At 41.9% G+C, this 26,841-nt stretch overlaps 1 protein-coding gene across 6 annotated transcripts in view; it reads right to left on the bottom strand.

Moving 5' to 3' along the window:
* Window positions 1-1,868: 1,868 nt before the first annotated feature.
* Window positions 1,869-26,841, bottom strand: part of PAM (peptidylglycine alpha-amidating monooxygenase) — a 338,531-nt gene continuing 313,558 nt past the window's right edge. For 4 of the 6 annotated variants that reach the window (XM_051853947.2, XM_051853946.2, XM_051853950.2 and 1 more), the window contains 8 exons: window positions 25,893-26,103; window positions 25,275-25,475; window positions 21,932-22,047; window positions 16,128-16,227; window positions 13,377-13,430; window positions 6,698-6,901; window positions 3,393-3,446; window positions 1,869-2,712 (listed from right to left, as the gene is read on the bottom strand). In XM_051853947.2, coding sequence (XP_051709907.1) covers window positions 2,534-2,712; window positions 3,393-3,446; window positions 6,698-6,901; window positions 13,377-13,430; window positions 16,128-16,227; window positions 21,932-22,047; window positions 25,275-25,475; window positions 25,893-26,103 — 1,119 coding nt within the window. In that variant the 3' untranslated portion in view covers window positions 1,869-2,533. The remainder of the gene's footprint in view (window positions 2,713-3,392; window positions 3,447-6,697; window positions 6,902-13,376; window positions 13,431-16,127; window positions 16,228-21,931; window positions 22,048-25,274; window positions 25,476-25,892; window positions 26,104-26,841) is intronic. The other 2 variants (XM_051853949.2, XM_051853951.2) reach the window with 1 other exon arrangement.

The raw sequence follows: 26,841 nt of genomic DNA, 5'->3' as shown, positions 1-26,841 counted from the left end.
ATCAATACAGACTCTAGAATGTTTTCTAGTCTCTAGAAAAACACACCAAATTGGCTTGCATGCTCTTGCCTTTAGATGTGACTCAAAAATAAAGTAAGTTTAGTTAGTGCGGAAGACTCTAAAGACATCACTTCCGTTTTACTTTGATGCTTTTTTTTATTTTTTATTTTTTGACAGGCAGAGTGGACAGTGAGAGAGAGAGAAAGAGAGACAGAGAGAAAGGTCTTCATTTGCCGTTGGTTCACCCTCCAATGGCCGCCGCACCGCGCTGATCCGAAGGCAGGAGCCAGGTGCTTCTCCCGGTCTCCCATGGGGTGCAGGGCCCAAGCACTTGGGCCATCCTCCACTGCACTCCCGGGCCACAGCAGAGAGCTGGCCTGGAAGAGAGACAACCAGACAGAATCTGGTGCCCGGACCGGGACTAGAATCTGGTGTGCCCGCGTGTGTCTTTCCCCTTGTGTCTTTCCATGCATCTAAGTTATTTTCCCCGATGGAATCATCAGACCCAGGGACTTAACAGGAAAAGCTGCAGATGCAATTGGCCCTGAAGATAATTTGCATCCAGGACTTTCTTGTGATCTGCACTTGAGGAAATAGGGTTATTATTATTATTTCTGGGTTTCGCCATCAGTCAAACCACATGTGCAAGAACACGGTTTTCTTTGCCTAACCTCATCTTAAGGCTCAGCTACTCTCTGCAGGACTTTGTTTCTTGCAGGCACACCAAGGAACACCTGAATATCAGAATCACTAGGATTTCTTCTTAAAGATGCAGCTCTCTGGGTCCTACCCAATGCAGGGAATAGGAAACTCTGGCAATGAGACCAGCTCAGTCCTCTTAAAAAAAAGTCCTCTCGACCACTACTCACAGTCAGTGAAGTTCCAGGAGTACTGTATGGGCTATATCAACTTTGACTCTGATAGAATGTGAGCTATTTTTGGGTGAGTCTGGGGAGTAAAACCCTGATACATGCTATGGCTTCTGTTGTCATTTTCTTAAATATTTGATTTATAGAACATCTGGATAGGAGCTTGAAAATGTATGGGAATTTTGAAAAAGACACATGCCAAAAAAAATAAGGAAGAAAGCTTAGAACAAAATATTTTATGCATATGATAATTCAGGGCCAACTCAGTGAATGCAAAGCTATTCTTTTAACTCTCCCAAATTATATTCTGTTTCCCTTCACTTTTAAAATAAGTCGATTATGCCCACTTTAATTATCCAATTAACATGTAAAGCGAATACAGCATGAGGATCTTGGTACCAACAGCCATAACAAAATACCTCAGATCCTGTCTTTCATCTCCAAACATCGGCCATCTATAATTTATACACGAATATGGCTATCTACTCGAAGAAAATTGGCAAGTAGGACAGCCATTCTCAAATGCCTGACAAAAAGGTTTTTAAATGTTAAAATGATCAAGTTCTAAGTAAACTGCATTGATGGGTTATAACATGTTTTAAAAGTAATCCACAGTCACTGGAAGAGAGGAATATTCCTATGCCTGCATAGAAATTCTGGTGAACTCACTCTTCAAAAAGAAACCTATCGGTAGTAATCGACACAGATGGCCTCGTTTGCGTTCAAAATTTGAGAAGCAGGTTTCCTGGGAGCTAGGAACACTGAACACCTTTCATGAAAGTGTTTACCCTCTGACTGATACACCACAAGAGAGCCTTGTTTTACACATGCAGATAAACCCTTAGGCTGATTATTTTAATTCATATTGGCTACTTAACAAAATATCTCCTGGTTGGAGACATTGAGTACTTTCACTACACCTCTGGCTTGTGTATCCTTACAAACATTTTATACCAAACGCTGCACATACACAAAAATCGCAAAATACACTGTGACAGCTAATGCTCTGAAAACACTTTATTACACAAATTACATTCAGATTCTGAAAATAGTGTTCTAACAGTGTAACCATCTAAAAATAAGACATCCCCGAACACACCAACTGAAGAAGAAATTAAAAAAAGGATTTAAATAGAGACTTTGTTTTTCTTTCTCTCATTGCAATATAATGTTAGTGATTTTAAAAAAATAGAAGGAGATTTAGCAGCTTTGTCGTCGTGTAGCACAAAGTTTCTCTTTACTGCCACAGGCTGAGGATGCTGAACAGGAAAGGCACCAAAGAAAGACACTGGCGATGGGAGGGAGGACTCTGGGAAAGACTGTGCTCAAGCAGAGAATGGGGGTATTTACATCCACGGACAAAAGTCTCCAAGATGCAGCGGAGCAAAGCGACCATCCTGGGAGCAGTACCAGCAGGGAAGAAGAGGACGGTTCGGACGGTTCCTCTACTCTACCTTCATGTCCACAACAACCGCACTGTTCTGGGCCTTTAGGAAACTCCTCCACTAGAAACAGAAGCCAACTTAACCGAAATGAAGTAAAGAAAATGTGCACAGTCCCGCGTGGGGCTTACAAGTAAATCCACAAAACTTTAAACGTGCTAAAAGGGAAAGGAATCGGGCATGTGTGGTAGCTCTCGCTCCGCCCAGCTCACCGCCCGGTTCTCAGGAGGAAGGCGCTGGGGCGGGTACTGGTGCTGAGTACTCCTCTTCCGATTCGCTCCCCTCATCCTCATCTTTCTCCTGGTCGCTCCCCTCGGTGCTGAGGCGGTCAAACCCCTTTCGACTGTAGCCCTTGCGGCTGGCAAAGAAATTCCCGAGGTTTAAGCCTCCACTTCCTTTCCCTTGGAGAAAGCAAACAATGATAGAATTGAGGCAAAACTCGCACACACAGTAACGTTTCCTTGTCAACTCTCAAATGCTAAACAATGTCAGAGGTCGGGGACTGGAAAGGGTTGATATTGAAAATAAAAAAGAGACAGAATTATCCCGGGGGGCAGATGGCTGCCACTCCCTAGACTTGTCAAAATAAATACATAAATAAATAAATAAAGCAAAAACGGAGCTCCCCAGGGCGACGGGTTTGTGTGGGAACCCAGCGCATCCACTCTCATCTCCTGCTTTGCCCTGGCTCTCTGGGACTGGCACCCAATTCCACAGCAGCGCGTCCTCTCAATGACATAGGAAAAGGCCGCACTCAACTGTGACAAGCACTGTCATGCCAACAGGAGTGACAGAAAATGTATCGAAGACAAATGAAGCCGGATAAAAGGCTGGGGGGAGGGAGTTCCAGAATCCAGAATGGCAAGATGGAGAGAATAAAGGCGGGACGCTTGCTGCCCGAGCCACACAGCTCAGTCTGGTTCACGGTCTGCACTCTGCATACGCACTGGGGAATGCCACGCTGCACGCCAGCTGTTTCATTTGCTGAGACCAAATATGAAAGAGCTCCTTGCTCTTTGCAAGACCACGAGCCTGTTGACTTTGAATGGAACATGAGGATTCTGAAAGGTCACAGGCTTACCTCTAAGTCTTCCCAGTACTCTTCCTGAACTTGCCTCGAGTTTGTGTTCAGAATCTGAAAGGAAAAAAAGAGGGTCTGTTTCAAAGGAAGTCCCAGTCACCCTTCTCAATCCACAGCCAACACAAAGCCGGGAGCTTATTAACGATGAACAAGACCTGGCTCTTGTCTGTATGCAATTCTAAGGGGGAAAAAGGCAATGTATTATTCCGACATGTGTAAGTGCTCCTGGGATGTATATATGAGCACATGGGGATGTATGTAAGGTGTTGCCTCCTGCCTATATTTTTTACAGGCTGTGCAATCTTGGTAGGTTTCTTCCTTGAGCCTCAAAGGATCAACACAATCTCCCTGTAAGTGTACAGTTTAGGTGGACGTTGCATGTGATGTGGTTAAAACAGGGCCTGCCTGGTACATCTATAGGAAATACTCAAAAGGTATTAATTATTTGCATTAGGATAGAACTAAGTGACCAAAATTTGAAAGTATTAGAAGTTTTGGTTAATCTAATTCATGAATATTTGTCATAGACTTCACTCCTAATAGGAACAGGACATACCCTGATTTGAGAAAGCTTTGGATCCATATATGTTGCTTCCTCTTTATGGAAGACTCGACTGAAGGCAAAGGGCACAAAAGCCTGAGCACACAAGGGGAACCAGAGCTCCCTAGGGGGCTTGCATCTCCATGAAGGACACATTTTCTTTCCTTATGGGGGAGGCAAAGTCCCCAGTAGACGGATCTCCCTGCACTTCTCCCCCTTGCTGCCACCACTGTCAAAAGAGGGCTAGATTCAGGGAAGCCAAGGCTCTGGGTCCTGCTATTAATTCAGTCTCTAGCCAGGAGTGGGGGCAGTGCCATGGAGAAGGCTAATGGGCAAGTGACAGAGGAAAGGTGGTTGCATGAAAGATGTGGAGAGAAACGGGTAGGAAGGGAGAGGAATGGTAAGATTGTTAGAATGTCAGCAGATTAGACTGCAAATTCCATGGGGGTGTGGGACAGCCCTTGGTCAGTTTTGTATGCCTTGTGCCTCGCTTGCTGTCTGATGCAGAGTTGGCACACAATAAGCATGTGTGGAATAAGGTCTTTTTTATTCGAGAGTTTCTTGAACCTTAGAATAGATTGTATAAGATCTGTCAAAGACAAAATGTTAGAAAACGGTGAGAGGCTAATCTACTTTTAGAATTAAATGTATTAGATTGAACGAGAACAAATTGCAATTAAAAAAAAATCCGACATGGTTGAGTAATGGCACTTTCTTAGGTTCTCCACCTTCCCACCCATTGCCATCAAGTCAGATTATGCAACACTGCCAAGTCACAAGGACAGGAGAGACCAAACCTGACTCCCTTGCACTCCTGCTTCTAGTGCAGGTTTTTATGCCTCGCTCTGCACCTGCCCCCAGAGGTCACGTGTTCCTAACATTATCACTACTCTGATTCTATCAAAATATTTAGTTGTCACCTCTTCTTTGTCCTGCTATTCTGTAAGCAGCTATTTATTTATTCTTCCAACAACTGTTTATGGAACCTCCATGGCCAGGAACTGTTGGGGACGGATCAGTAAACAAAACCTACAGAATTCTTGCTTTTTTTGAAGCTTCTACTAGGGTACTTAAAAAGCTTATGGAAAACAGAATTAAAGTATGTTTACTTTGGTGCCAAAAAATGGATGCCTAGTGTTTTCACAGTGTGCATTTTCCATGGCCTTTATGAAAACTGCCTCATCTCTTATGCCAGGAAAGCCATCCGCCACAGGGGCTCAGTAGTAGTCCTTTTGAGGAAGAGTTAACTGTAGTTTTGCAGAGATTTATTGCTTGCAGGTGAACAGCAAAAGAAAACTCAAGACCGTCTCACATTTATTCAGTGGATTCTGTTTTCAGTTCCTGTGTCTTTTTCTGTGTCAGAGCTTTGCCAGGGGCACTGAATCCCTGCCACGGTCTCTTTGATCTGAAATAGGACCAAATGTTGCATCCCACCCAGGTCGGTGGACTCCTTCCCTGTTGCAGCTGCGGACTCTTGCCTTAGGACCTGGGGACCTGCCAGGGCACTGCTGCTGAGGGGGGAGTCGGGGGCCAGGTTATTTGTTTATTGTTTTAGATGTCCTGAAAGGCATCAGCTCTTGGGTCCTATACTGTGCTCATAATTTTATAAAATACTGATTCCAGTATTGTACCCTGCTTAGGTCAGTGAGGGAACGCTGATGGCCTAAATTATGACTACTCAAAGCTGCTGAATGGTTTTTTTTAATTTTATTTATTTATTTTTCGACAGGCAGAGTGGACAGTGAGAGAGAGAGAAAGAGAGAAAGGTCTTCCTTTGCCTTTGGTTCACCCTCCAATGGCCGCCGTGGCCCGAGGACTGCGGCCGGCACACCGCGCTGATCCGATGGCAAGAGCCAGGTACTTATCCTGGTCTCCCATGGGGTGCAGGGCCCAACCACTTGGGCCATCCTCCACTGCACTCCCGGGCCACAGCAGAGAGCTGGCCTGGAAGAGGGGCAACCGGGACAGAATCTGGCGCCCCAACCGGGACTAGAACCTGGTGTGCCAGCGCCGCAAGGCGGAGGATTAGCCTAGTGAGCCGCGGTGCCGGCCTGAATGGTTTTATTTGATAGAAACAGTTGGTTTCCTGAGAAATTGAGGATTAAGACAAGTATCTTTTATGACTTCTTGTGCCTTTCACTTCTTCATTACCAGAGATCACTCATCACGATCACTGGTGGTACTGAGCATTCGCTGGGTGCCAGGGACCATGATAAATGCCTGATGTCCACGGTGTCAATCTGCGCAAGCCTGTGAGGTTATGCCCAGGTTAGTGATGAAGACACTGTGGTTTAGAGAGATTAAGTAACTTGCCCAAGGTCATGCAGCCAGGAGCTAGAGCCAGTCTGATGGGGAAAAATAAGTGGCGCAGGTACTTGAGGAATGGGCCTGCTCCTAACAGCAGGAATCCTCTCCTCCCTAAGCCTTCAGCTAATTTACCTCGACTCTTCCATCCACACGGTTTCAGATGGAGACACCGACTTTTTTACTATTGCCAACTGCTAAAAGGCAATAGTAAAAGCTTATATTTTGATCCAATTGTCCAAATTTCAGAAGCTCTAGATATAATTTCTACTGTGAAACTAACTACAGACAAAGTTGGAAACACAATTACGTCAAAAAGGGTAGAAAGCATTAAAAAAACAAACACACACAAAAACAAAAAGACACTGAAAAAAAAAAAACCACAACCAAAATCCTGAGGGTAATTAAGCCAAACACGCTTTCAACGGAGGTTCCAAATTCAAGGGGCTCATTTACTTGCCTCCAAAGGCCCTTGTTTTTTTCCATCGAATAAATATGGCCGTGGCCAGCAGCACAACCACCGGAATAACCAGAAGGGTGGTAAGGAGAACAATGGGCACTCCTGAGCCGGGCTCTTTGACCAGTTTCTGTTTCTCTTGCATCTTCTGCAATTCTGAGGAAGTGGGTTTGTTCTCCATTTTGCTTTCAACAACTGCCTCGGCTTCTTCAGGGAGAGAAGAGTTCACAATATTCAGGCGACTCAGAGACTCCCACACCCTTGCACCCACCCCTTCCCGGTCCCATCAACAACTGGTCACAAAGAACTTGTGCGGCTCATGCTTCCATATCTGAATCCACCAAGCTGGTGGCAGGTACACTGACTGGTCATTTCCACCCAATTGGTTTTCACCTGCAGATCTGTGTGTTTTCTCATTCTACTTTAAGTTTTCTCTTTAGCTAAAAGTCCACAAAATATGCATCCTTCCTTCACATTCTTCCAAAGCTAAAGTCACAGGTAGCATTGTGTAGGAAAAGACCCAGTGTGCGCACTGAACTCACAAAGACTGGATTCAAATCCCAGTTCTCTTACACGGTAGCCGTATAACTTTGGGCAAGTTACTTAAATGATCTGGACCTTACTATCCGCATCTAGAAAACTGTGATTATAACACCTCCTTCACACAACTGCTGGATGGAAATGTCTCCCAAAATGAAGGTGCTTAATTAATAAGTATTTGTTTCCTTGCATCTGCAGTTTATGAATCCCTTGCCTGCTCATTGAATTTTTGGTTATTCACCTATAGAGTTGCAGACAGGAATTCAAGGGTTATATATTAAAAAAGGAACTATGTTCTTTTCAGGTTCTTTTATATGGTTCTGAGCAAAACCTGAGTGTAAACAGATGCACTGTGTAGCCTTTTTGTTGGTGATGAAAATAACTTACACAGGTATTCTGTGACATGGCAGGTTCTGGGTCGGTGTCAGGCCTTGGAAATTGATACAACCAAACGAGATAAGCTGGGGCAGGGATCTTAAGAACTTATGATTCAAAAATGAGGTGAGCCTTGAGACAGAAGTGCAGATGTGTGTCTGCACAGATACTGGTATGAGAAGGCCACTAAGAGTTTGCCCAGTCTGAAGACGCAGCCACTCACAATGTTTCTGGAGTTGCAATTTTGATGAGCCCTTCTGTTCTGCAACGTGGAGTTTGTGGTATGACCTCATGGAGATTTTGACAAAACAGCAAGGACAGGTGGCTTAACAGGATCAGCAAAATCTCTGGTTGATGTTTAATATGTGTAGATTCAGCATAAAAGCTTGCCAGATACTCCTCCAAGGAAGTGTTTCCTAAATTACATTAGACTGCGTAAACACAATTAATGGTATAAAAGGCAGGTCCTGGCTTTCTGTTTCAAGGTTCTTTCGGAGCCTCGATTAGTCAATGAGCACTTGGCTCACACCACACATCATTCTGCCCTAAGCATCCCTTCCAGCCCATGAGTAGGCACTCTCATGAACACCGCTGTGCAAATGGCTTCACTTCCTTCTCTCAACTATGGTTAAGGAGGACCCACACTCTCTCCTTTGTCCACTCAAATGGCTCTTGAAATCTGAATGCCAGAGAAGGAAAGGGATTGGTTCCTGGACCAAGTGGTTCAAATTCAACCTTTCTAAGTCTCAGTTCCCAAAGGGAATACAAGTGTGACTCCTACTCTTCCTGGTCACAGTGTGGTACTTTTCTTTGTAATTCTAGAAAATATAGATAACATTGCTTTATGTTTAAGTAGGAAACTAACAATATATAGAAAATGGGATTAGAAAACATAAGCCAACGAGGTAGCGTGGTATTCAAGAGCGTGTTTGCTTTGGAAGATGGTTTGTTTTGTTTGAAGAGTAATCACCTACTATTCCCTACCTTTCATTTATGGTTTTGGCTGTACCTAATATAATGGCTACACCAGCGCCTATCTATTATCTAGGCTTTTTTTTTTTTTTTTTTTTTTTTTTTTTTTTTTTTTTTTTTTTGATAAGGCAAAGCTAGGATTGGGCTCCATTATGGAAAGAACTGTGGGTGGCTGGTTTGGGTAACAGATGACAAAAAGAATCAGTTTAGCATTCAGAGTATGATAAGAGTGAGTCAATGAACTTGCTCTTGCTAAGATATGCACACAGCACTTTAAATTGTCTTGATTTCTACACCTCTTCTGGTACTTGAAGTGGCATTTACTAAAAATATTTGAACATTGCAACTTTGGGAATATATTTAAGATTTAAAAGATGCTCTATAGTCTTAAAAAGGAGGCTAAACATTCTACATTTCATATTAGATAGATAGATAGATAGATAGATGATAGACAGATATAAAAGCAACACTGTGGCTGTTCTCAGGAGCTGCTATAGATGAAGTAAGAAACCTAGGACAATATGTGTCACTAAAGAGTCTAAGAATTACCCTCAAAACATAAAGAATCATCTAAATATTGACACTTTCACTCTTTATCCTAAATTCTTTCATTAATAATATACCAGTAATTTGGAGCATCCTTGATGGCTTGGGAGTGAAGAAGTTAGCATGCTGTGCGCATTTGGGACGGCAGTGGGTACCTAGCACGACTCTGTTCTAAGCCATACATGATGCTGGAAGTAGTCTAGCTAGAATAAAAATGACTTACGGTCTTAAAGGAGCAAAAGCTCTTACAACATTTATCTGTGTGTTTGGAAATAAACATGATTTTGAAAAGCTGATATGTAACTATATGTATAACATCTGGGAAGTGAACGAGCAGATGGAAGTTCTTTCTCTTTCTCTCTGCTTTTATATAAATAAATAGAATAAATAGAGAATAGGAGGCTGGCCATTTTGTGTGGTGTGCATATATGAGAGCTCTTCAAACAGTTCATGGAAAATGTGTACTTAGAAAAACTATACCTGGATTTCAAGAGTTTTTTTGCACCAAAATAAATTTGTCTGCTAATTTCATTTTTCCATGAAGGTCATAAAGTATTTGTGTAGAAGTATGTGCATATCTCAAACCCATGACAGTGGGAAGAGGCCCAGAGACCATTTGAAATTGGAAAAGGAGGGACATTCTTAATTCAGCAGCATAGCAATGTTACCCAGTTCATTTTAGGCAGGACAAGGCTGGAGGTTGGCAAACTGGCAAGTAACACTCTAGAAGACAGTGGAAAGCAATTATAGAATGAGATCATTCCTTTCTCTTGTGAAATGTAATGTGCTCCTTACAATATATTGTTCCTTATAAGGCGTTGGAAGCTGACTGCACCAGGGAAGTTTTTAAAGGTTTTCTTGAGACTGACCATCTTCAGCATCTTTAACTGGGGGATGGAATGGGTCGTATAGACTTGTGGGACAGTATTAGCATATCTGTTTTATTCCTAATAACTTTATTTGACATGAAAATGTCTTTCCTACATTATTATTTTTTAAATATATCAAATTCTCTTATTCTGGCCAGTTCCTTGGCACATTGGTCCTGAACCCCTGTTCCTATTGATCAGTTTCATGACCATTCATGGGGGGGAAAGGTGTCACCAAAGGTGACTCGAATTGGCAGATTTAAAATTGACATGTATCCACAGGCTATAAATCTGGGATAGTGTGTCTCCATCTCTTTTGTAAAGGGTGGTTTTGAATTAAACTTCATGGTATTTTTAAGAGATATAATTTAGAGACCTAGCATGATTTATATTCCTTTGTGGAACCAGAATAATTTAAAAATCTATGGTTTAGGGGTGGTTAGCAAGCTGCTTGGGATGCCCACATCCCATATTAGAGTACCTGTTTAAGTCCTGCCTCTGCTGCCAATTCTAGCTTCCTGCTAAGGTTCACCCAGGGAAGCAGTAGGTGATGACTCAAGTGGTTGGTCCCTGCCACCCACACAGGATTCCTGGAGTGAGCTCTTGGCTCCCAGTTTCAGCCCTGGCTGTTACGGGCATCTGGGGAGTGAACCAGCACATGGGAGATCCCTCTGCCTTTCAAAATAAATAAATTGTAAAAATGAAAGATTGGGGGCTGGTGCTGTGGCACAGTGGGTAAAGTCACTGCCTACAGTGCTGGCATTCCATATAGGCGCTGGTTCAAATCCTGGCTGCTCCACTTCCAATCCAGCTCTCTGCTGATGGCCTGGGAAAGCAGTAGAAGATGGCTCAACTCCTTGGGCCCCTGCACTGTATGGGAGACCTGGAAGAAGCTCCTGGCTCCTGGCTTCAGATTGGCCCAGCTCCAGCCTTTGTGGCCATTTGGGGAGTGAATTAGTGAATGGAAGACTTCAGACTTCTCTCCCTCTCTCTCTCTCTGCTTCTGCCTCTCGGTAACTCTGCCTTTCAAATAAATAAATACATCTTTAAAAAAAAGAGAAAGATTTAATGAGAGTTCTATGGTCCTACGAGTAGAACAACTTCATGTCAGTTCATGACTGGCCCATCATGATAACATTTCAATTAAAATTTACTGTTTGAACTGCTGGATTCTGCCACAAAGCCGAGAGGTTTTCCAACCCAATGGGCTCAGACCTGCAAGAGATCGTTACTCATCCCTCACTGACCAGCCAAGAGGAGGTCAGTATGGCTGGGCTGTTCTCAACAGGCCAACCCATGCAATGCTGATTTTTTTGGAGGGATCTTAGAAATGACTTCAGACCAATTTGAAATTTTCAGGGTTTCAAAATAAATGATCTTCCCCAAACCACAATATTTGGAAGCATTTATAGTGCACAAACTCTTGGCACCACTCTCAACCTTAACAGTACAGAAATAGTGGTTAACAGCTCAGGCTCTGGCATTCAAAAGACTTTGGTTTATTTTATTTATTTATTTTTAAAGATTATTTATTTGGAAGGCAGAGTGAGAGTGAGAGCGAGCGAGCGAGAGAGGTCTTCCATTCACTGGTTCACTCCCCAAATGGCCGCAATGACCAGGACAGGGCTGTGCCAGGCTGAAGCCAGGGGTCTGGAACTCCATCCTGGTCTCCCATGTGAGTGGCAGGGCTCCAAGCAGTTGGAGCATCTGTGGCTTTCTCAAGCACATTAGCAGGGAGCTGGATTATAAGTGGAGCAGTCAGGACTTGAACGGTGCTCACATAGGATGCTGGTGTCGTAGGCGGCAGCATATCCCACTGTTACCACAAACACCAGCTCCTTGGTTTAAAACCTGGCTCTGAGTCCTATGAATTCAGAAGCAATTCTGATCCTCAACTTCCTTATCTGGAAAATGGGGATAACTGCAACTATCATGTGGTCATAAACTTGATAATTTAGGTAGAGTCCATCATTAGTGCTCCATGAGTAGTAGCTATTACTAACAATAATATCTTTACCAACATATTTGTTCTGCGAGAAACAGAACTTACAGATAATTTTGTATATAACAATGATAGGAAATCAGGGAATCACTACATGAGCATGAGTCACCCGGTGAAGTCAGTACAAAAGCTGAACAATTGCCATTCATTTATTTTATAATATTATCTTTCCCCTTTCAACCTGGAAGCCAGCTATATTTTCTTATCAGCTATATTATCTTTGGTTCCTAGATAAAAATCCCTACACTTCCTCTTGGTTCTTGCTTGTTTTCATCTCTTTTTTCCTGCTTTCACAAGAAAGGAAAAGAAGTAAGCCTAGAGTTCAGTTCAAATATCTAGGTGAATCATTGCACCACGACTAATAATAGAATCCTTTTGTCACTTAAAACTTAGGAGCGTCTCACAAGAGACCGGGGGGGGGGGGGGGGGATTCCCAACTGTGAGTTCAAAAAGTTCATGGAAAATTGAATTCAAAGTTGTTTTTGTTGCCCCAAATATTGAAATCCACGTATTTTTTCATAATATGCATTTTCTAAAATCTTTTTGAAGAACTCATATATAGGATTCCATTTTCCATGAACTTTTTGAATAAACGACACATAAAACTCCTGCAAACAGCAGAAAATGTACAAAAATAAACATTCTAGCAAGGAAGAAAATAATATAATGATAAACCCAGTGGTTGCTCAGCAGGAACTAAATCTCATGTCCTCATTCCTGATATTCCAAAGCAATGATATACTTATTGGTATTTATGTGTGTATCAATCAATCAATCAATCAGTCTCTCTCTCTTCCCTTCTCTCTTTCTCTCCCTCTTCTTCCACGTTGTACATCCCTTGAGGTCAGGCATAGTTTCATTTCCCTTTGACCTCTTATAGTGCCTCATACATAGAAAGTACTTGGGAAATCATTGCACTGAATGGTATTAAAATAGGAGCTTAGGAATGAGCTAATGTTTCCAGACCCCAATAACATTATCTCACCAAAGATATTTTCACTGCTTTCTGTTAGAGTTCATTAATGAAAGGCCTTTCCCAGTACGCTGAATGATATTTTTCCTGTTTCCCTTCCTTAAGTGACTGATTGACTTTTTTCCTCTCTGAATGTCTCTGGCTCACTGGTTATGGATTTATTCCATCTCCAATCACGTCTGTCACTTGAAATCAGTGATTTGAGTTCATCATAAATACTCCATTTAGCAGAGAAAGCAGCGGCAACGTGCAGATTTACATGTTCAGTACAAAGCAGGAGTCACGGATAATTTACCAGATATTATCTTTTTTATCCCCGTGATTTTTAAAGTTGCAATCAAGACTCAAAAGAGAATTAACACAAACAGCCTTTGGTTTCCAAGTCCTAAGAGGAATTTCACTAACCTTTAACATCATGGGCCTCAAGGCCAGCCTTTTTAACTGATCGATGCTCCATTTCTGTAACACCAGAGAAAGAAATGAGAATCTTGGAAAAACAATATTTGAAAACTTCCATATTAGAAAATATCTCCTAAATTCATCAAATGCATTATTTTGTTAGAAAAGAATTGATACAAATCATTAGGTGCTAGGTCCATGAATCCTGAATAACATCTCCTACAGAAAACAAAAACAATGTTTCTGAGCATATTTAGAATGAGCTTTTCCTTGTGGAGATCATAATACTGTGCTACTGTGCCATTTCTGAAATAAGTGCAGTAGTTCTATCTGCAAGTGGGCGGATGTCTTAGACCCATAACCAGCTCTGCAACACTGGAGCACCAGTCTTCCAGTTGTCACAGGTGGGTTTGCCCTGTTAAAGTCTTAGAATTCAAACACAGGGCACACTGGTTGAGTCCCTGATGGCAGTGTTCCTGGTCCAGAGGTGCAGTCTTCCAGAATCGCCACACTTGGAACCACAGAGAGGGCGTTTCAGATTTGAAACTGACTGCTCTATTGCAGGAGACGTCTCAAAACCACCGGGGAAGACTTGCCGTCACCTGTCTTTCTGCACATCTCGAGTGGGGTTAGCCACGTGTTTTGAAAATCCTCCCCATGTCACTCAGATATCATCTCTCCTGCACATCCACCACTAGGGTGGTATAAAGGGGCTCACACTGGACTCTTCATGAGTTCAGGGATCATACTCATAGCTGCAAATTTTCAAGTCTTTGCCTTCTTTAACAGTACTTGGGCATCTGCAGGGGTGAGGGTACTGAAAACCCTGAGTTTGGCTTTGCATCTGGGAATTATCCATCCACATGCTTTCCCATCTGGGACAGTGGACAGTGCCCACACTTTCTGGATCCTCTCTGGGGATGTGAGTGGTGAGGCGGTCACCCTTGCATGGGAAATGTGCAGCTATTGCTGCCTCAGAATAATCAACAGGCACCTGGGTGAACTCAATCCTTGCCAGTGACTCAAAGGAACCCTGCAAAGGTTCCTTAAAGGACAGCTCTGAAGACAGCAATTACCAAAGTAATTTGGCTTCAAAACTTATATATGATTAAAGTTCTGCATTCTTTAGGGGCTGGTGCTGAGGTGTAACGGGTTAAGCTGACGCCCGCAATGCCAGTATTCCATATGGGCACTACTCTGAGTCCTAGCTGTTCCATTTCCATTCCAACTCCCTGCTAATGTGCCTGGGAAGGCAGTGGAAGGTGGCCTAAGTGCGTGGGCCCCTGCACCCACATGAGAGACCCAGAAAGGGCTCCTGGTATCGGCCTGGCTAAGCCCCAGCTGTTGAGGCCATTTGGGGAGTTATCTAGCAGATACAAGATCTCTCTCTCTCTCTGTCTAGCTTTCCCTCTCTATAATTCTTCATTTTAAATGAATAAAATAATCTTTTTAAAAAATGTTCTGCATTCTGACTTACTTTCCTTTGTTAAAATTTCTTTTCTTTCCTTGTTATAATTAACGTTTCTTTTCTTCATCAAGTTTACATGTTCTTACTAGTTCTCTATCTAGTACTGCCTGCTGCAGCTCCTGCTGCTTCAAATTTACCATCCTCAATTCTTTTCTTTATCTTCAATCTCCAATTGTTTGGACCCTGCTCAATTTTAAAAGCATTTCTGGACATAGAGGCTGGAAGCTCAGTAAGCACTCAGCACAGTTCAATTTAGAAAACTTATTTTTCTTAGCATTGTATCAGGAGTTAGGTTAGTATACTTTTTAAGAATTACATGTGTGTAACCCATTGGCATTGTGGCACAATGGGTTAAGCTGCTGTATGCCACATCAGCATATTTGAGGGCTGCTGGTGGTCAGGCTGCTCTGCTTCTCATCCAGCTCCTTGTTAATATGCCTGGGAAAGCTGCAGAAGAGGTCCAAGTACTTGGGCCCCTGCCACCCATGTGGGAGACCTGGATGGAGTTCCAGACTCCTGGCTTTGGTTTGGCCTAGCTCTACCCATTGTGGCCATTTGGGGAGTGAACCAGCAGATGCAAATCTCTCTCTCTCTCTCTCTCTCTCTCTCTCTCTCTTTCTCTCTCTCTCTCTCCCTCTCTCCATCTCTCCCTCTCTCTCTCCTTCTTGCTGCACTCTGCCTTCCAAATACATATATTTTAATAGAATTAGTAATATACGAATTGCAATTAGACAATTCCCAAACCAGCTGGCTGGATTCTGATAAAGCAAATTTGTCTTCAGAAAAAATTGTAAGTTGCATGAAAATACAGCAATTCAGTGTTTAGGGAAAGCTGAAGTCTAAATGGGGAATGCAGAGCGCTTCCTGTTTGGGATAATGCGTCTAACACAGATGCTGCCGTCCCTGCATGCACAGCGGCTGCTGAGCAATGCAGAGCCACGCAGGAGTAGCCTCATGGAAACAAGGCAGCCCCTCTCTTCACCAAGGCTGTCTCCTCTGGGACCACGCTGGCTCTTTATGTAGCAGGCATTACTTCGGATATCAAGACTTTCCGGTGGAATATCTCTGGAAATCAGGGGAAAAATGCCAAAAAGATCTTTCTACTTCTTCCAAATTAGCTGATTCCCTGAAAGGGACACCAAATAGATCTTCTAGCAACCGCCTTATACCTTGATTTTCCATTTTCTCATCAACAAAGAGATAGAAGGCCATGCAAATGCGTTGGCTTCACATGGCTTTAAACAGTAAACAGGAGGGGAAACGTGGACAATGATGCATAAAATCCGTACTTTCCGTCAAGGTGAACTTCCACACGGTTTTGGTCTGAGCGTCTCCAACATACACAGTCCCGTCTTCAGAAGCAACGATGTCATGAGGCATGTCAAAACGCTGCCAAGGGAAGGAGCCACACGTTGAGCAGGAGGCTGTTCCGCACCGCCCCACCCGCAGGCAGGGCAGCAGAGCACGCGACAGAATGCTAAGCTTATCAGTCAACCCACAGCAACAGCAGTTCTCATCAAAGCAACTCCATGCCAAGGGGAGACGTTCATTCATTCATTCAGGACTGACTCTGCTTAAGCTTTGGAAAATGCTAAGGAACACTCACCATGGACTTTTCAATCTTTAACAAGTCAAAGGAGATTCCCAAGGAGATGTTGACTCAGTGCTATGTTGCCTACCTAGTTACTTATGTTTTTTTGCCTTCCTATTTCTTCTATTTTTTTACTCACTAACAATTTGCCTGCTTCAATCTGTTGAAGTCAAAAGGACCAGAGATTAATTTTTGTTATTATTCTCACCAAGTTAGCACATGCTATCTTTTATTTGTGCACTGCTGATAAAAGGAACCATTTCGAAGACTTGGGGGACTTAAATTATTGCTAGTCTATGCTAGGAGATAGGCGGCAAAGTGGGCTTTATATCCCGGAAGTCTGATGTTCGCAATATTTTGAGCCAGCAAAGGAAGCACATGCTTCCACCTACTTCCGACTTAAGATGTCCTGTGCTTTCATGTAGTTCTTCATTTAAAATCATTGCTGTCTCAGTCGTGAGGACACAGGAGATGTGGGTGCTTCATGTGACCTCCTTGGGGGTCACTGAGCTAATTCCTGGACCCGCAGGCCTTGTTGGTGTGCTGCTGACATTTCCATCTGTCTCCTGAACCATCCAAAGGTGCCCTGGGGTTGCCAGTTGGCAGGTTGTGGATAATGTCTGTCACCACGGAGGCCAGCGAGGCCTGCCTGAATACACAGTTCTCAAAATACGACCAGTGAGTAGGAACAGGAACATTTCCCAGGCTGTAGGCGTCTCAGCCAACCTCTGCCCACTAGGGTGTGCTGTGAACCAAGGGCATGGTTGAGGCTCTTGGCTCAGTTTGGGAGGGCCGGAAGAACCACACATGCTTCGGAGGCACTACTGTGCTTTACAAATTGGCAACAGTTTGTCATGTTGAAAAGCAAAATGAGACAGCTGTGCCATGAGGCTCTTTCCTTGAGCCGATTTGAAGGAGTGGTGCCCCATGTGCAGGGAAGGCCAGAGAGCCAGAGATCACATGTTGCCACGTGGAAATCCCACAGGTTTGTCATTAAATTTCATCTGTATTTTAAGTTCTGTGGATGGGTGGCAACAGCCTTGCAAAAGGCAGTTTCTGTTTTACACCTTAAGACGTTCTCTGAACAGGTTTCCTATTTTCTGATAGGAAAAAGATTTTAATGGTGGGGGAATATATGTGAGGGGGGAAATGTGTGAACCACTCATTGGCTAGGGACTTTTCTTTAAGTCGACCACAGGATGTCCTAGATCCGAGGCTATCCTTATTAACAAACCTCCCTCTGTGGTTCTCAGACTGAGCCATGGAGACAAGGGGGTTGGTTCTGTTGGGAATACCGTACTTTGGGGCCGCTGTAGGCCTCCAGGTGCAAGGTTAGTGTGTGGCCCTTCAGGGCCTCCACTCCTATTGCAACCACAGGCACGCAACTACCTACCGTCTTATATTTAAAATCACTATTTCCTAAAAAAAAAAAAATTCTATCTAAAAAAAGGTTCATGCTTATGGGGGGAGGGGTACACTGTGTAATGTTCAAATAATGGTAAGTCTCTCATTTATCATTTTAATCATTCTACTGAACTATTCCATTGCTTTGTATCATTTGAAACAGAAAATTATGTTGATAAGCTTTGGGATTAAGCTTTTGGCTTTCAAGTGGAACAGATGTAAAGATCATCTAATCAGGCTCTGCAAATTCTTCTCTTTAGATATCTGGAGTAAAATATAATTGACAGGAGAAAAGAATGACAGCATCTTCCTAGGCATCCGGCAACAAGGCCCAGGGCAACCTGTCCTCAAAATCTTGTATTTTATTTAAAAGAAAACTCATAAGGAATTTGTGTTGTATTCCATTTCACAACTATCTTTGCTTTAATAAACTAATTATGGTTAAGCCTACTTAATATTAAGTAAATAGTTCTTCCAAGAAGTTTCTCTGTGTTTACGTTCTGGCTTAACGTAGCCCTAGCTATCCAAAAGTGTACCTGAGAGATTAAAAGGGATTAAAAGTTCTGTACATTTTAGAAGCTGAAAGACCAGGTCTGCTAGTTACTATGGGGAGACTTGGACAAGCAATTTAACTTCTGTGAATCAGGTAGCTCAAATATTTTCAAATAATCTAATTCTAATCTGCACTGTAAAGGCTGGGAAATTAACATGAATCTGGGCTAGTGCTCTTTGTTTTGGTATTGGAGGCGTGGGGATCATTCCCTTCCTTTTCCACATGAGCTGCTTATAGAAGAAGGAAGACAAGATCTTCTGGGATGTGAATGGAGGCAGACTCTGAGCACCAACCCAGTCCTTTTCTGTGATTATGAAGGAAGAGCTCAGGAGGGAACTACGTGTATGCTTCCCTCCCAGCTTTCTGATCCCATCTGACTGAACCTGTCCTACTGTCTTGGTTTCCCAGCACAGATGTGAAGATGGAGGTCATGTATCAGGTGTAAGCATTTTTAAAGAATACAGTAGTAGAAGGAAATCCAAAATACATGGGGAAATAAATATAGTGGATATGCACAGAGGCACCCAGTATGTAAAACTTGACCTGTGACTTAAAAGATGACTCTCCCATTATACCAGAGTCAATACACCATATTATTTACTTCACCCAAACTTAATCTTTGGGATGATAATCTAATTAAACGAAAAGTTTGAGATTCATGAACTGATTTTAGTCTATTGAGTCAGCATGGAATACTTTTCTGTATTTCTGTGTAATATCAAGACTTGTTTACTAAAAGAAAAAGCAAATTTCTTCTTGGAGTGAGATTCTTTGCAAGTTTGTTCTATCGGCCCACATGTTATGACACATTGATGGTTGGATGTTTGATGAATGCTGATGGATATGCACAACACTTTCTGCAATTTTAATTCAGGACTATTCACATTTTTATGAGAGAATTTAGAATCTAACCTCGGGGCTGGTGCTGTGGCGTAGTGGGTAAGGCCACTGCCTGCAGTGCTAGCATCCCATATGGATGCCGGTTCAAGTCCTGGCTGCTCTACTGCTGATCCAGCTCTCTGCTGTGGCCTGGGAAAGCAGTAGAAGATGGCCCAAGTCCTTGGGCCACTGCACCCACATGGGAGACCTGGAAGTAGCTCCTGGATCCTGGCTTCGGATAGGCTTAGCTCCGGCTGTTGCGGCCAACTGGAGAGTGAACGATTGGATGTAGGACCTCTCTCTCTCGCTCACTCTCTCTCTCTCTCTGCCTCTCCTTCTCTCTGTGTAACTCTGCCTTTCAAATAAATAAATAATTTTTTTTTTAAAAAAAGAATCTAGCCTCTTGCTTAGCACTTAGTTTTGGTTTCTAGATGCATATTTGAATTAAAACTTAATATTCTGGGGGCTGGCGTTGTGGTGCAGTAGGTTAATCCTCTGCCTGCAGCGCTGGCATCCCATATGGGCGCTGGTTCTAGTCCTGGCTGCTCCTCTTCCAATCCAGCTCTCTGCTATGGCCTGAGAAAGCAGTAGAAGATGGCCCAAGTCCTTGGGCATTGGCACCCACATGGGAGACCCAGAAGAAGCTCCTGGCTCCTGGCTTCGGATCAGTGCAGCTCTGGCTGTTGCAGCCATTTGGGGAGTGAACCAACGGAACGAAGACCTTTCGCTCTGTCTCTCCCTCTCACTGTCTGTAACTCTACCTCTCAAATAAATAAATAAAAAATCTGAAAGAAAAAACCTTAATATTCTGGTTCAGACATTACATTATCATTAAAAGGTAGAGAAGGTAAACATTCCAGTAACACAAAGTGCAGACCTGGAAGAAGCCAAGCCTCTCACCTTCTTTATCAATAGATATGAGTCAATTCGCTCCAGGGGACAATAAGAAAGATCAGTTAATCAACGAAGACCTGTACAGTAATCAGGGTCATGAATTTTCTCTGAAGGGCTTTCAGGATCTGATATTTGACTGCTTATTTTTTTTCAGGTGAAATATTTTCATGACAAAATCTTAGGCTAGAATATGCACTGAAAACCAAAGATAGGAACTTTTACTGGAATCTTTAGATTCAGAATGTTTGAATCAGATCCTGGAACTTGTGCTAGAAGCTCCACTGGGGATGAGGCTGTGTTCTGTACAGCTTGCTCTTCTATCCTCACTTTGTGGCACAAGGCCTGACCCCGAGTAAGTGTTTTTGAGAAGGTATTTCAAAAAGTCTGTGGAAAAACAGAACTAGAAGGTTAAGTTTATTTTGGTACAAAATTTTTTAATTTCATAAATAATGTTTTTCTAATATGCATTTCCATGAACTTTTTGAAGTATCTTCATACATATCTTTTGGATGAAATGTGATAAGCCTCAGACTTGTGGTTGGTATTCTAACAAACTGCTAAAATACTGAGGCATTTAAAGTTTTTTTTTTTTTTTTTAAATCTAGTGAATTTGGAATCATAAAGAATAAGAACTATAGGGGCTGACGCTGTGGCGCAGCGGGTTAATGCCCTGTCCTGAAGCGCCAGCATCCCAAATGGGCGCTGGTTCAAGACCCAGCTATTCCACTTCTGATCCAGCTCTCTGCTGTGGCCTGGGAAAGCAGTAGAAGATGGCCCAAGTACTCGGGCCCCTGCACCCATGTGGGAGACCTGGAATAAGCTCCTGGCTTCAGATCAGCACAGCTCCGGCCGTTGCGGCCATTTGGGGAGTGAACCAGTGGATGGAAGACCTTTCTCTCTCTCTCTGCCTCTCCTCTCTCTGTGTAACTCTGACTTTCAAATAAATAAAGAAATCTTTAAAAAAAGAGTAAGAATTACAAGCATCAAGATATACTTTTCCTAGTGACTTATGACAATTGCATTTTGAACCAAGAAAGCCAATCAGTTTCCACATATTTTGAAAAGTACATTTATGTGTATCGCTTTAGCAGGTTGAACTTTTTACAACTGCGGTGCCCCAAGCAAATGCACCCACATTCGTACAGCGTGAATAAGCATTCTGAACACTCTGGCCATCATACACAGACACAGTCCACAGGGAAGTTAGAAAGGCTGTGGACACACCAAACCATAGATAGTGTGTTTGCAAAAAAAGCATTGTAAAAACAACTGCAGTACAATAAAAATTCTATGAAGTCAAAAGCCTTTAATGCCTAATGTAAACCAAATCTTTAGAATTTGAATAAATTCTACTTTCTAGTCTTGCCACTTAGTACAGTTATAGCAATAAAAAAAATCCAGCAAAGATTTCTGTTGAGTCTAAGAGAACTGTAACAGTACATTTAACATATGTGGTGTTATCCCTACTTGGCTGAAACTGGGAAAAGACTTACTTCTTGGGAAATTTCAATTCAAACCTGCCATCTTCTGCAAAGTCCACTACGAATCTTAGAACTGCATAGTGTTAATTTGCAGTTAAAGAAACCTGAACAGGCAAAGACATTTATCCTAAATAAAACATCATCATAGGATATTCCCACCAACCTAGTTAAGAAAGTTATCGTAACTCCTAAAAGATCTTCTGTTGCTTATACAACTACAAATTGAATGCCTAAATTCATACTTTTGTTTTATTTTCATGAAAGTGGAAACCTAGGCAATGAGGTGAATACCTTGCGTACAGGCTTGAAGACATCTATAATTTCCCCACTGGAAAAGTTCATTACAAATCCTTGCACAGGTTCCTGTTCACCGAAGTAAGGCTTCCCATTCACCGCAAAGAGCAAACCTATGACAACACATCCAGTTAACCTTTATTTAGAATATGAATAAAACTGATCTTCAAATATATGCATGTACTTTATACACACACAAAATATATTTAGGGTCAACTTGGTACCTTCCATTGAGTAACCAGATCAGGGGCAACCAAGTTAGAGGACTAAGCTTTCAATAAGGAATTAGGGAACTGGAAAGTCTGTTCCATTTAGGAAGATAGTAGAAATCAGGAATACGTAGATATTGATATATAAATACACTGATTATATAGACATAGATATCACAAGCATCCTAAGTAGGTATTGGGAAAAGTCAGGTTATTCAGACGAATTATTTTGGGGCATCATAACTTTTAAAAATATGTAGGGGCAGGTGTTTGGACTAGCTGTTACGATGACAGTTAAGGGGCGGGTATTGTGTTGCAGTAGGTAAAGCAGCTGCTTGCAATGCTGGGATCCCATATGAACACTGGATTGAGCCCTGGCTGCTGTACTTCCTATTCAGCTCTGCTAATGCACCTGGGAAAACAGCAGAAGATGGCCCAAGTACTTGGGTCCCTGTACCCCTCTGAGAGAGCATGACAGAATTTCAGGCTGCTAGCTTTGGCCATGGCCCAGCCTCAGCTGTAGTGGCCATTTGGGGTGTGAATCAGCAGATGGAAGATCATTTTCTCTCTCTCTTTGTCTCTCCATCTTTCTCTCTCTCCCTCTAACTCTCCCTTTCAAATAAATAAATAAGCCTTAAAAAAAAAAAAAAAAGACAACAGTTAGACACTCTTGTCCACCACCGAAGTGCCTGGGTTCACTTCCCAGCTCTGGCTCCACACTTCAGCTTTCTGCCACTGCAGACCCTGGGAGGCAGAGATGACGGCGCAAGTAGTTGCATCCCTGCCACCCACATAGGAGACAAGGCTTGATTCCCAGCTCCTGGCTTCAGCCTGACCCAACCCCTGTTCTTATAGGTATTTGGTAAGTAAACTAGCAGTTGGGAACTCTGTGTGTCTATCTGTCTACCTCTTGAATAAATAATTTTTAAAAAGTAACATATACCATAGCTGCAAGTAGAATCAAGAAATATGCAAATAAAGTAAGTGAAGTTACTGTTTTAAAAATCTGATTTTAAACAACTGGACTTAGAAAATGTGAGATGCATATTAAAATTATCCAAGATATCCTTTTCCCTAATTAAAATCTCAGAACATCTCTATTAATTCCAATCAACATTTTTGTAGGAAAATAATAAATAATGGAAATAGTGATGAGACACTCAAATTATTCATATTACTGATCATTAGTTTTTAAAAATTAAATATATAAATATAAATATATTTAAATATATATAAATATAAATAAAATATATACAAAACTGACTTATCATTGAAAATACTTTCATCTTGCTTTAAGAATAGCATAATGTTTGTGGCATATCATACAATGAAAAGAATCAACACTATAAACATCAATACTACTACGCAATATGATTGAGAGAGCTGTCTTTTGTTTAGATTGTCTTTAGCCAGATTTATTCTCATCTTCTCTCTTAATATTTTTCTTCTTATATTTATTTTGGTTCACTAATAATTTGATCATCCTTTTTAAAGTGAATGGTCCTGATAAATTTATTCTTTAAATATGAGATAAGACCACCCTGACAATTCAATTTCATTGACATTAATGAAAATCTTCTATTACTTATCCCTTGGGGAAGCCAAATTTTCTCCCCATTCAGTCAGCTGACTCCTTTTAGTCTTTGTCCTAAATTAATTCAGGACTCCCTGGGAAGACAGGAGCCATATGCAACTTTCAATAATAACTTTAGTAAGAGACATAATTATAATGGTGACTATGAAGAGTCGATGCTAATTTAATATGGGTGTAAATATGCTTAATAAAATATACTGCAAAATTATATACATATTTAGAAATAAAATATATTTTCAGTTGTTATGTATTTACATTTAAAGAAATCTTAAGCTGTTTTTTTGTACTATGAATCATGTGCATCTTATTTTGTCATTTTGACTTTTTCAAATTTCCTTTGAAATTTCTTAAAGTCAAGAAGATTAGGGCTGGCTGTGGCTCAGCAGGTTAAAGCCATAGCCTGCAGCACCAGCATCCCAATGGATGCTGCTCCTTCCTGGCTGCTCCACTTCTGATCCAGCTTTCTGCTAATGCACCTGGGAAAGCAGCATAGGATGGTCCAAGTGCTTGGGCACCTGCACCCACATGGGAGGCCCGGAAGAAGCTGCTGGCTCCTAACTTCAGCCTGGCCTGCCTTGGCTGTTGTGGCCATTTGGGGAGTAAACCAGTGGATGGAATATCTCTCACCCTCTCTCTTTCTATGTAACTCTGCCTTTCAAATAAATAAATAAATCTTTAACAAGTCAAGAAAATTTGTATTGAAAATTAGAAAAAATATTCAATAATGCACTTGTTATTTCTCCTGGCATTTACACATAAATCTCACATATTTAAAATATTTATCTTTAAAAATATTGGCCACCGTTTTTAAAAAGTATAAAACAATTATTCTGAATGGTGATTTTATCAGACACCTACCATCTGTTGGTGATGCGTGAAGACATAATATTAATCATTTAATAACTAGACCAGATGATCATAATTAAGGAAAAATGAAAATCTGTGTTTGGGAACATTTTCTTTTTTTTATTCACTTGAAAGGCAGAGTTACAGAGAGACAGGAAAACACACACACACACACACACACACACACACACACATGAGAGGGAGAGAAATCTTCCTCCATCCTCTGGTTAACTTTCTAAATGGTCACAATGGTTGGGGCTAGGCCATGTCAAAGTCAGGAGCCGGGAGCTTCTTCCGGGTCTCCCATACAGGTGCAGGGGCCTAAGCACTTGGGCCTTCTCCCACTGCTTTCCCAGGAGCATTAGCAAGGAGCTAGATGGGAAGAGGAGCAGCTGGGTCTTGAATCAGGGCCCATACAGGATGCCAGTGTCGCAGGTGGCAACTTTACCTGTTACACCACAGCACTGGCCCCCGGGAACAATTCTTAAATCCTTTGAGTTCTTCATTATTTCTGCATGAGGAAAACTGTTACTTGAATTAGACAATGATTTACAACATACTTGGAGTTTTAAGATAGTTTAAGATCTGTTATAACCCTTTAAAGAAAAAACATTATAAAAACTGAGTAAGTTAAATAATTTTTAAGGATAAAATACAATACAACAAAACACAAAAAGTAAGGTGAAAATACCTGGTATGTATGAAATTGCAAATACATTTCTTCCAAATGCCGCGTGCTTAATCTCTCTCACAAATTCTTTGGTGTCAGTGTTAAAGCACTGGACCCGACCATTTTCCCTGTCTGCCACACATAACTGTCCCAAATGGGGCACAAGGGCCAGGCTGTGAGGAACGCTGAACTGCCCTGGTTTAGGATTGCTCCCTGAAGTCTCTACAAAACAAAGAAAAGCCTCAGAAACGCACTTGATAAAATCACCCAAAGTCTAACTCTAATGTGTTCTAATATCCTCAAATCACGATAGTAAACCGTTAAATATCTAGAACCAGAAGGAACATATGTACTGCAGTATGTATGTTTATCACATAATATCTCTTTCCCCCACATACATTACAAGTCTTCTACTTGGACAAAGACTTTTGGTGGAAGCATTCTTTTTCCCTTCAAAGACGTGTATGTGTGTGTACACGCATGTGTGTTGTATGTGACCAAGCCAACTGCATACATGCAGTGGCCCTGGTTGCTTCATTGCAGAGGACAATTCCATTGTCACCACTGTGAGAGGTAGCCAATCACGTGTTCCTGGTGACACTGAAATTACAATTACAGATCAGTCATGCTTTTGGGTACCTTCTCCCCACTGTGTGATGAACTTCCCACTTGGTGAGAACTGCACAATCCGACTGTTGCAGTAACCATCGGATACGTAGATGGCGCCTGTGCCTGGATCCACAGCCACGTCAGTGGGTTGACAGAAGTGATTCTGGTCACTGCCAGGCTGCATGCTCCGTCCCAGGGTTAAGAGGGGGCCTTCTTTACTGTTTGGATCCAGTTTGAACACCTTTTTTCCAAAGGAGTAAAAAGTTTACCAACTTTCCATGGTTGTTACAGACATAAAAAGACATACACCCCAACATAGTCAAGACCACTTGCAGAAGCAACTGGAGTGTCTGCTCCCAGAACCTACTTTTCACAACTGGCTGGGACCCTACAAATCATCTGGTCTGATTGCTTCATTTGATAAATGAAGCCTATGGCGCTGTAGGGATTTGCTCAAGATCATCCAGTTAATGTGTGGAGAATGGAGACCATTAAGTGAGTGGATATTCTATTCTACCCATCTCCACATTTCCTTGTTGTCTTTCCTTAGCTAATTACAAGGGTACTTCAAAGGTCTGTGGGAAGTGGGACTAAAAGATATGTATATCTTGGTACAAAAAATTTTTTAAATAGATGAAGTTTTTTTTTTTTTCATAAAACACATTTGTCATGAACCTTTTGGAAGTCCCTTGTATGCATGGATTTCAACCTTTGTTGCACTAAGATAAATGTATTCAATTTCATCCCATTTCCCATGAACTTTCTGAAGTGCTACAATGCTCTCTAGATAAGACAGGAGCAATAATTTTTGTTTACTGGGACAACATTTGAAGACTGCTAAGAGAACATAATAACTTTGATAATTATGTCTTCTGAGTTCTAGTTTTTGTCTTTCATCTTCCTGGTTTTTTGCCACCTGCTCCTAATAGGCATTGCAAAAGTATACTTGACAAGTTCATGGTTTGGTGAGGTGAGGGGA

Source organism: Oryctolagus cuniculus, chromosome 14 (genome assembly GCF_964237555.1).
Source record: "Oryctolagus cuniculus chromosome 14, mOryCun1.1, whole genome shotgun sequence".
In the NCBI taxonomy this organism is placed as follows: Eukaryota; Metazoa; Chordata; class Mammalia; order Lagomorpha; family Leporidae; genus Oryctolagus; species Oryctolagus cuniculus.
The sequence above is the reverse complement of the archived record's forward strand: the minus strand, read 5'-3'. Positions and strand labels throughout refer to the sequence as shown.